The 12,224-nt window shown below is 33.1% G+C and overlaps 1 protein-coding gene and 1 pseudogene across 1 annotated transcript in view; both read right to left on the bottom strand.

Annotated features, from left to right (window-relative positions):
- LOC111876451 (alpha-dioxygenase PIOX) overlaps positions 1-3,045 on the bottom strand; it is a 22,146-nt gene extending 19,101 nt beyond the window's left edge. The window contains exons 1-2 of the mRNA XM_023872977.3: positions 2,750-3,045; positions 2,401-2,667 (exon numbers count right to left, since the gene is read on the bottom strand). Coding sequence (XP_023728745.1) covers positions 2,401-2,667; positions 2,750-2,869 — 387 coding nt within the window. The 5' untranslated portion in view covers positions 2,870-3,045. The remainder of the gene's footprint in view (positions 1-2,400; positions 2,668-2,749) is intronic.
- Positions 3,046-7,072: 4,027 nt separating this feature from the next.
- On the bottom strand, positions 7,073-11,734 carry LOC111876448 (alpha-dioxygenase PIOX-like; annotated as a pseudogene).
- Between the last annotated feature and the right edge of the window lie 490 nt (positions 11,735-12,224).

The following is a 12,224-nucleotide window of genomic DNA, read 5'->3' on the forward strand; positions in this document are numbered from 1 at the left end:
ATTTTTAAGATGTTTGAACTTTGAAAGCTAAAGTTTTAATATTTGTATGGTCACAAAATATTTAGTTTTAAGTGGAAAACCAATTTATCTAGTTATTCTTAGAATGATAATAAATCAATACTATCATCTACTAATCAATATTCATATGTGTCTAATCTTATATTAGACGTAATCTAGATAAAAAAGGGTCCATATTCGATGCAATCATTGTACCACTTGTAATGGTAAAGAGGAAACATAAGAACATCTCTTTCTAGAATGTTTGTCGAGCAAGGAAATTAGAGCAAAGATTAATGGCTAGTGGAAGGAGTTTTCTCTCAATGCTACCTCTTTAATTTAGTGGTGCGATGAGACTGCTTACATGCAGATGAAGAAGGAAAAAATGATGCTGAGGGTCATTACCAAGACATATTTGTGGTATCTTTTGAATCATATGAATTGAAGGGAAAATGAATTATAAGCCCAACGAAGTTTTCAAACTGTTAAAAAAAACCCCAATTATGTTTTGTCTGTTCAAGAAAACTCAATGAACTTAACATTTTGTCTAAAAAAACCCAACTAACTTACACTTCTCATTTATGGTCAATCGGCTAATGAAAGTCAACGAATGACATGGATTATGACGTGTAATTAAATATCGGAAAATGAATTGTAAGAACAATGAAGTTTCAAAACCGTTCACAAAACCCCAATCATGTTTTGTTTGTTGAAAAAAACTCAACAAACTTATACTTTTGTTCAATTCTCATTAGAGGCAACCAGATTCATTAGGTATACAACTAGTTGACAAATGACATGACATTATATTTAATAACATGGAATAAACAGATTAGAATTGCCCTTTATATCTCGATTTAGGGTTTGGAGAAGAGAAAAACAAACGACGTCTATGTTCGATCTCTTGTAATAACTATTTCTTCTTCTTCTTCTTCTTCTTCCTCTCAATCGCTGATGTCCAACTCAAGATCTACAAAGAAGATATTGGATGATGCAATCTCTTGTGGATGTAGACGCCCTTCTCGAATTTGGACATCTAGAATGGAGTATCATCCAGAGATAATGTTTAGGGCTTGTTCGAACAGATGGGTAAGTGTAACTGAAAGCTTTATCATGTCCATATTTGTTTTGTTTTTGAAAGAAACCAAACAAATAGATAGAATATGAACATGATAAAGCTTTCAGTTACACTTACCCATCTGTTCGAACAAGCCCTGAACTTTGTTCGAAAAAACCCTAAACTTTTTTCTCTGGATGATCCTCCGTTCTAGATGTCCAAATCCAAGAAGGGCGTCTACATCCACAAGGTTTTTCATCGTCAAATATATTCTTTATAGATCTTGAGTTGGACATCAACGATTGAGAGAAAGAATAAAAAATAGCTATTACAAGAGATCGAACACAGACACCGTTCGCTTTTCTCTTCTCCAATCCCTAAATCGATATATAAAGTGCAATTGTAATTTGTTTATTCCATGTCATTAAATATAATGCAATGTCATTTGCCAACTAGGTGTATACGTAATGAATCTGGTTGCCTTTAATGAGAACTGAACAAAAATGTAAGTTTGTTGGGTTTTTTTCAACAAACAAAACATGATTGATGTTTTTTGAATGGTCTTGAAATTTCGTTGGTCTTACAAGTCATTTTTCGATATTTAATTACACGTCATAAGCCATGTCATTCGTTGATTTTCATTAACCGGTTGATCCTAAATAAGAAGTGAATGGAAGTGCAAGTTAGTTAGGCTTTTTTAGACAAAATGTTAAGTTTGTTGAGTTTTCTTGAACATACAACATAATTGAGTTTTTTGAACAGTTTGAAAACTTCATTGGACTTATATGTCATTTTCCTATTGAATTGAATAGTCTTTAACAACAAATTGGCTTTTTTTTTCCCATGAATTGAATTGTCTTTTAACAACAAATTGGCTTGTTTTAGACGTGAAAATTGTTGCTTTTTATTGGCTCAAGTCTAGAGAGGGGTTAAGGTTAGTTTGGGAGAGTCGGTTGAAGATCCAATGTCCGTTGTGTTGTAACCTTCCCCTAGCATCTTGTTAGCGTTTCTGATTATATTTCTAGATGTTAAAAAAAATGATATTTATTTTATTATAATTTTAATAATAAATAGATAAATTTGTTTTCCGATTAAAATTAAAGATTTCATGATAATAAAAAAAATTAAAACTTTCGTCTTCAAACATCTTAAAAATTTAGTTAATTTAAGATTAAAAACATAAAATTGATTTTATTATCATAATAACTAATTGTATAAAAGGTTTTAACATTTATTAATATGTTTGGTATCTTTGTTACATTTTAATAATGTAGCAGTTAGAATAATCACTATCAGCCAATTCAGAACTAACAATATCCACACGACACTAATCTCAATGTACGTACCTTATCTTTCTGATCAACAGGAGGCATGTTCCGGCCAAAAAAACTTCCTTCACCACCGGCACCTTCATTGAAAGGATCAGTGAACTTTCCATCGGCTGTTCTGAACGGAAAGTCAGCAGCATTGAACCGAACACCCACAGGAGTTTTCCCAACGTTGACTAAATTATACTTGTCATGAAGACGCCGGCGTATAGCCAAGTACGACAGTCCCAAGAAAACCGGCAGACGGTGCCACCCGATGCCTGACTTGTCAACGCCGTGAACGTTCTGTACAGATGATTGATCAACTTTTGTGTGGAATTAATCAAGATTTAGTTAAGCAACATGCATGCAGCATGAGAATACGTACCAGGAAGAGAACTTTGTCTGTCAGTGTCATTCTTTGAAAGACTCCATGGAAATCAGCATGGATGAAGTTCTTGATAGGTGAAAGAAGATGAGATTTTGCAGAAGACATGAAAGGGATCATGGGTTTGGTGGTGCGATTTACAACAATATCATAGCCCTATATATTAGCTGTGTTTGTGTGTTTGGGTCTTCAAAATAATAGTAAAAAATTGACTGGAAATGAAGATGAGATTGGTACAGGAAGGCGGTATCCGAAAGAACCAGAATTGGCGACTTTTTAACTCGAGATTGTACAACTAGACGTCATTATAACCACTAGAAGGGTTAGATCAATGGATAGGTTAAAATATATAATATATAGTAAACATAGCATATATTTAAATTGCATACAAAAATCATGTCGAACTTTTACTTCGAATTTAAAATAAAGTCGACTTAAACGTCATTCTTGTTCATTTTAGTTTCATAACATATTATTATTTTACCTCAAAATACTATATTTCAACTTTCGATGGTAGATACATTAATGTAACTATGTCGTACTTAATATATGTGTGTTAGAGTTTAAGCACTTCAACAAATGATAAAAGATTTCACACAAAGTGATAATCCATAATGAAAAATAAGAACACAATCAATTTATGTGGTTCATGTGATCAGAATGATTGACTATGTCCATGATGATCACGAGAGCAAAAGATTTTATTGCTTTATGCCGAATGAATTTTTGATGCATTAGGTTACACAAATTTAAGAGGTATAAAGACTAGTTGGTTGATTTAAAACTCTCAATAAAGCCAAACCTAAGTAACTCTAACAATAGCTGGCCCATGACGATAATGAAGGTGAATATGATATAGGAACAAACCTATAAATAATATATTCTTGGGGAGCTTCCCATGTCCCTCGCAAGGAATGCGACCCCATGCTTGGTCTGCCTAACGACTATATATGGTCAAATGGTGAATCAGTCTTCACAACATAATAATTTCCCACTGAGAGGATGACAAACAAAATTACTCTCATCCAATCTAAAAAATATGTAACCTCCTTTATATATCTCTTTCTTTCTCTTTATTTCTTTCTTTCTCTCTCTCTCTCTCTCTCTCTCTATATATATATATATATATATATATATATATATATAGGGTTATATTATTTTGTTTTCACTATCTATTGTGTGCATATATGATTGATTATGGACCAATCATTTTAGTTATTTTAAGAAAGTAATTAATGCATATTACATGTTGAAGACATAATGGATATTAATTACATCTTCAGCATTTAATATACATTAATTACTTTCTTAAAATAACTAAAATGATTGGTCCAGAATCAATCATACATGCACACAATAGATAGTGAAAACATTTGAACCTAACTCTTTCTCTCTCTCTCTCTCTCTCTCTATATATATATATATATATATATATATATATATATATATATATATATATATATATATATATATATATATATATCCGATCCACGCCTTATATTCAACTTTAAATACCAGGAAGGTCAGTTGAACGCGTACACATTTAAAAGCATTAATATAAATCATTTCAACCAGAGAAGCACTCGAAACAACCTGGGAAGTTGAATCATATGGAATAGAATTAACAATAATGACCGTTATCTCCGTGTGGGATGTACGAAATACTCTACATCTAGCACCAAATAACTTGCGTTGGAAAACAACCATAGCAAAAGGGATGGCTACAGAGGTTTCTTTTGGATGCATATCAACAACAACTTGGTTCAATAACTAAGAACCCTCCACTTCTTTTGATCCCATAATATCGATAGAAGAAGTGGAAAGAGAGTCCTCGACATGCAACAATTTTAGGTTTGAAGTAATCGGGCACTCATGAAGCTTAACTACTTCGTTTGGAACCACATGCAAAACGGGAACTGTATCCTCAGTCTGGGGTTTCGAAGTTAAAGCTTCATTAAGCGTTTCTTATTCTCCACAACCCGTATAGTCCTTTTTTGCTTTAGAGGAGGAAGGTCAATCGCGGGCTCGTAACGGTACGTTACATCTTCCAAAGGTAGGGTTCTTTTCCCTAGACACATCTAGCCCTAATTTCCTCTTCGAGGAAAGCTTTTTCCAAACACCTAGGACGAAGAAGAGGGTGGTTTCCCACTAGCATGCTTTGCCTCAATAATTTCATGGATAACCTTCAGGGAAACAAAAATGGAATCGTTACCTGAGGCATTAAAGGAAGAATCCATGCTTGACTTCGATTGAATGGGGGAATTTGGAGTAGAAGCATCTTCCACCACTTGACTGGAACTGGCAAGCCGTTTCTTATGCAACCGCTCAACAGTTTTTCTATCTATGGTATGCAAATGTCGTTTCCTCAACTTATTCCAATGGGAGCTCAAACTAGCAATCCATAACATCGTCTCGTTAGGATCCGAACATTTCACATAATTTACAAAAATACGATCTACGATAACCCGCTTATCGTCACTCAACTCAGGAGCCGCATCGGCAACTATATCAGCCCAGACACCATAAGTCATAAGGACCGCGAAAGTAGAGGCGTGAACAAAGAAGAATTCTTCCTTCCGCCTCTTAATTGAAGTTATGAGTCCATCAAGCACATACCAAAAAATAGTTATGGGCTTAGACAATTAATCCAACAGTCTCCCACTTGGATAAGTCTAATAACTATTATTACGTACGACTTCAGAATCTGATTAGCAATCGTAGCTTTCAAAAGCCGTTGTTGGACTCTGATCTTATCAGCAATGCGTCCTTTAGATAAGGGATCATATATTTCTCCATTCTCAAGATATCGTATAGACATAAGACATGGATTATTACCATTCTCTTTGTCTATGTGTTGTTTCCCGATTTCCGATTTAATACGACTTACAATAGACTTCAGTTGAACACATCAACTTAGTCCAGGCTTGGCCAAACGCTTAGGTGTCATCACTAAATCATCGAGGGGCCCACATATATCACTTTTATCCCACTTTGGGTAAAAGGAACGGATAAACGTCGACTCATATGCTTGCACTATTTACTCATCAAATCACACACAACAATACGTTTTATAACATTAAGTTACTGATGCGTTTACGTATTATCAATGTACAACCGATTCTTAAACAACAACTCATATCTCTCAGTTTCAAGAATATAAGATATTATCGTCTCACAATCACTCGTGATAAAATCTATGAAGTGATTCACGTGAGCGTGAGTTTAATCAAATACTCAAATCTTATTTCAGGAGCACTCATGAATACTGCACCAAACTTTTGCTATGTCTAAACACTTTAGACAATCTACAGTCGGATTCATGACATTCTTACCTCATTACCTACTTCCAAAGTATGATTGACTGTGGATGTTTGAATAACCTAGTTATTCTGGAAGTCAAAACATGCGAAGTGAAACAGAAGAATAATCGAATCTAATATGGCCTCAACACTTTGAGTATAAATAAAACACTTATTATTTAATCACCATATTGATTAGACATTATTCATTATATAATGTTTCGGATAATCAACTTAATACTTGAATTATAACTTTAATTATCCCATGCTCCAATCATACATACTATGTTTACATCTGGTCCTTACTTTGTGAAATAGATCAATTGAATACATTTCCAATTAATGCTCATTTCACAATCCCTAATCCTTATCACTAGTGTAAGAATACCTAATTCTTGCTACTAGTAGAATGTGTTAGATTCTAAACTATCATGCAATGATCATTTTGTAATCTCGAGACACAAAAGTCACAGAAACTTGGTCATATGGGTTGATACGGACCTGACACAACCACATGCTATTATATATATATATATATATATATATATATATATATATATATGCGTGTGTGTGTGATATGTGATATTTTGGGAACTCACTAAGCTCTGTGCTTACGGTTTATTGTTTATAATTTCGGGTACTTCTGGTATAAAAAAGAAGGATCCGACGTGACTACAATGCATTCACCCATGTTTCTGCAACTTATTGATTTTGGGATTGTACTTTGATACCATGATGCATTTTTGAATGATTGGTAATAGTAATTGAATTAAAAGTGAAATTTTTACCTTACAAATTTTGAAATGTTACAAAATTATAATCATCTTTCTCAAACAATGATCACCATTAATTCCATGTGATATTCAAGTGTTCCTCCTCAGGATCTAGGATATAAGTTTCGAGTTGTTTGGTTGGTGTACATAACAATTAACAGTACTAGCTTTCATTCACCATGGTTGTAAATAAAATTTTCCGTTTAGAATTATATGAATTTATTCCTATTTATTTTGAGCTAAACATTTAATATAAAAAATTATCATTTACCACATGTACGGACATGTGGTTTGATTTACCATTTAAACAATTTCTTTTCAGAAGATCCATGCAATAAGTAAACCCTAATACATATATATACAAAACATGAATAATTACTTAATTAGGGACACGAAAATATATTGGTATAGGATTATGTGATTCTGGTGCAGCATCCCAAACAGAAAAAGCACTCGTTGAGTTCATCCAACGATCGGTCATTCCCAGATAGTGCCGATCCAACACATCTTTCAAACTCTCGGTTGTGTTCACCCATTCAAACCCTTTCTTCGTGTACACATCTTCGTTAAAGTCACTTGTGAAAAATCTATCTGCCTCGAGTCTCCTACAATTGATGCACAAGTAAATTAAAGAACCAATTAGTATATTCATATATATGGTTTCTTTATTTTTAGTTTTTATATTTTCCATGTGTTTGAGTTAATTATACCTTGATGCCATGATTAAGAAAATTATAAACGCAGTCTCACTGATGGCAAATCCTTTGATCTTTTTCTCTGCCGCCATTCCTACCAAAAGATCGAGTTGCTCCACATCATCACCATACACGTCATGCAATGTGTCAATAGCTTCTATATCGTCCGTTAGATCATCCCATTTTGAGATCGGGATCAAGAGTAGTGATCTACGGAAGTCATTGTATCTTGCTACATTCCTTTCCCTATCCCTATAAACTGCATTATCATGCATGTATTAATTAGGACCAAAACCATTATCCCAACTGTAATTGTTTTTATATAAAATTTCAATATGCTAGACTTGGTACGTATGAACAATATTAAAATTAAAAACCATAATATTATGTGAAAGAAAGATGATACTTACTATCGAGTGATGCTAAGTCGATATGATCTGGGCGATCTGTGCCATCAACGTTTTGAGGTACAATGTTCCTCAACCACACCGGATAATTCCATAACTCAAGTGCCCCACATGCTTGATGCCCCATTGATACCATTTGTGTTGTAAATCCAATATCTAACAATTCCTTTTCCCCACTCTTTCCAATCAAATTTATCATATCAATCCTGTAAAAGTTATTCTAATTATTCCGAAAATCCATTAAAAGTATTTTTTTGAAGGAGAAAATTACTCTAGCAGATAATTTTTATCATTGCATAATGAGATATGCATGATGTTTAAAAATCATAGCGATAGACTTGGTCCAGTTTATAAGTTTCGGATTCATATATATCCTAGACACAATTTTGAGTGAGAGTACATGCATATTCGACGTCAATTTACATGGGTCCAAATTAAAGAGTCTTACGTTTTGCTCAATTTTGGAGACTTATTAGGCCCTGGCTTTGAATTGACATCCCTAATGAAGAGTTGATCAGGTAAGAGAGAATGCATTCTGTAAACACTCGTAAATTCTTCTGTTAGTGAGTAAGGTACACCATGATTAACGGGTTCCTTTAACCCTACAAGACCTCCCAAAATGGCTCCTCCAACATGCCCAAATGTGTCCTTGAATCTTTTTCCTAATAGCCCATACCTGTAATTGAATATTTTCAAGAGAATTTCACGTTACAATATTTTAACAATAGTATATTCTAGCTAAAAGAAAAACAGGTTTATTACCAGTTAGCTCTCATTCCAGCGACAAGTGTGTCGGTTTTGAGAAGCTCAATAGTCCAATCAATGGTGTGTATCTTTGCAATAACTGCCGAAGTTACCAGTCTTGCGTGACGATACAGATCTTCATCTTCCAAATAATGATATTCTTTCTGATTACCATAAATATATATTAATATAAGTAAGAAATATATATAGTACTAGTGAGTTAGTGTACCTTTAATGCATCACAAACGGCGTTGTGCTCGAGGATGAATAGTGCTTGCAAGGTTGATACCCCAATCCAACTGTTACGAACGTCGCCGGCGATGGGCAATCCGTCGGTGTTATGTTGCAGGAGGCCGTCTTTTTCGATCTTCAACTTTCCATCTTTGAATGTTCTCACTTGGCGCATCTTCTTCGAATTGCTTCCATATACTACACTCCCGTCCCTGTATGTATTATGTATCCCAAGCTCTGTTAATTACTTCATATTACGCAAAAATGTTTGGGTGTTTTTTAATTGATATAAACCTAAATCTGGGTGGGGCGTTAGTTATTCGATTGATAATTCACAATTTTTAATTCATGAACTATCTATATTTTGAGTTTTAAATTATATGAACATTTACTTTCAAAGCTACAACTATTTGGTTCAAGGTATATATGTATATTGAAAGAGAACGAAGAGAATAAAAGCGTCGCTAAAAATCATACCACCATGGAGTTCTGATGTTACGATGACCTTTCTTAATGTCGGGCAAACCAGTATCAACTTCTTTAGTCTTGTAAAATTTGATGGATGTAAGAGGACATTCATTCGCAACTTCCACGGGTGCCTTGAGTTCAATCTGCATACGATGCAAAAGCATGATCAGGTTCTAATACTCATGCCTCATGTATTGTGCATTAGAGTTTAATTATGGGTTTACATGCAATATATATTCTTGCATAAATGTATATATGTTGGTCAAACCTGTTGTGTTGACTCGAGGTGATCGATCCAATCATGAATCATGAACTGAATCCAAGAAGCAGCAATCATGTTGAACTGTTTTCCAGTGTCTTTAAGTTCTCTGCGTGCTAGAAGCTTTGTTGCCACCACCATAGGATCTGGCTTCAATAGCTGCACAATATTAACTAGAGCTTAAATGTCTTCATCTCACATTGTATCTCATAAAACTTCTGTTATCGCTTTTGAAAAACTACATAACCTAAAGTTATCTAAACAAGTCATTCTAGGAAATTCAACAGCAACAACAATACCCTATTCCCATGACCTGGACCTTCATCCATCTTTTTCAAATCTATTGTACTTGATATCATATGAAAAAAACCGTACTTACATTCTTTTTTATTATAATTAAATTAATATCATATGAGATAGATATTGCAAATTAACATTTTCTTTTATCATTTTAGCTATAGATGTTCGAACAACTAATCATACTATTACAACTATATACTAATTATTTTATTTTTATTTAGTTTTAGTAAAATTAAGATCACTTGTTAATTAACTCCGTACACACAAACACAAGAGGCATACGATTTGACGAATAGGAAAGCATAATTATTTCTTATGCCTGAATAAAAATATAAATCATATATACTTACATATTTACATATTTATGTAGAACTCTATGTAGAACTCGACATTTAATTAATAAAATTGGCGTTGTTTAGTTGGATAAAACATAAAGTAAAGTACACAAACTTAACTGGACTATATTGTGTGATCCTCCTTTAATATTTTGTAATCATTTTGTATTTTTTTTTTGCCATGCCTCTTCTTTTGACAGTGGGTTTTAATATAATTCCGTCCTTAAAAAAAATGATTGCTCGTGTAATCATCACTTAAATTAGTGAACTAATTAATAACTTGAAAAAAAAGTAATTTAACCAAATAATAAAAAAAACTCCCATAGTGATCAAATACATCATTGTCTATGTGACAGGATTGTTCCAACTTTTCCATTAATTATATATCGCATTCGCAGTACGTAATTGCATAAAAAGTTTTATTAATAAATATTAAAATTGCTATATATTGACCCTACCTCCCTACATGGCGTATTGATTTATATTTAATCATTTAATGCGTAAAGTTGAAGTAGTAGTTCGAATGATTACTATCCACTGATAGAGTACAAATGAATCAGGAATACGCACGAGTTGAATCTTCGTGGACCTTGCTTCTTATAATAATCTTGTACGTATTGTATATTTATTTAACACTTGTATTTTTTAAACAATCTACACATGTCTTTATCATTTTCAAAAAAGATTATGTTTTTAATTTTTCTTCTTAAAACACCCCAATATATATATATATATATATATATATATATATATATATATATATATATATATATATATATATATATATATATATATATATATAATTAATATCAAATTATATCGATCTATTAAATGATGCACATGTATAGAAGTAAAACTTCATGAAATTATTTTGATCGAACAAGACGTATTCATGTGTATAATTCTTCAACATACCTTATCTTTCTGATCAGCAGAAGGCATGTTCCTGCCAAAGAAAGACCCTTGACTTCCGGCATCTTCCTTTTAACGGATCATTGAACTTTCCGTTGGCAGACCTGAAAGCAAAGTCACTGGGATTGAATCGGGACCCCACAGGAGTTTTCCCCACGTTCATCAAGTTGTACTCCTCATGAAGACGCCGGCGTATAGCCAAGTAGAATAGCCCCAAGAACACCGGCAAACGGTGCCACCCTATCCCTGACTTATCAACACTATGAATTATCTGCATAGAAAATAAATTAATCCCTTCAGAATTAATACAGTACTATTCTCTTGAAGTGATTAAGGATCTAGAATTCTAGATAACAACATGCATGCAGAATTTCAGATACCTACCAGAAAGAGAAACTTGTTGACGAGTGTCATTGTTTGAAAGATTTGGTGAAAGTCGGGATGGATGAAGTGTTCCATAGGCGAAATGAGAAGAGATTTCGCAGAAGACATAAATGAAATCATATTGGTTGATTAGAGTGTTTGAGCTGTTAGGTAGGTATACAAACACGAATGAAGATGTACTATTTATATACTTAGTATTAGCTAGCAAGGGAGTGGGTGAGAATGGGTTGACTTGAAATATTCAACAAAATGAAACAAGAAAATGACGAAGAATTAAGAGATTTAGTCCATAGTCCATACAGGAAACTCAAACTCGTGTTCCTACTGATAACCACAACTTGCTCATTTTTGAAGTCCAGCTTGTACAAATGGGTATAAAACCACGACTGACTTGGTAAAAATTTGCAATACGTTTTCTATTTCATCACTAATGAGAAGGATCGATCAAGCTGACCAACAAAATAACAAGTTAATTAATCAAATAAACTATAGTTCCAATATATATATATATATATATATATATATATATATATATATATATATATATATATATATATATATATATATATATATATATATATATATATATATATATATATATATATATATATAATTGTAATAGTTAGAAACTCACTACAAGAAATGAAGGTATTAGCCGTGATAGCCAC

The sequence above is a fragment of the Lactuca sativa genome, chromosome 2 (assembly GCF_002870075.4).
Source record: "Lactuca sativa cultivar Salinas chromosome 2, Lsat_Salinas_v11, whole genome shotgun sequence".
Lineage (NCBI taxonomy): Eukaryota > Viridiplantae > Streptophyta > Magnoliopsida > Asterales > Asteraceae > Lactuca > Lactuca sativa.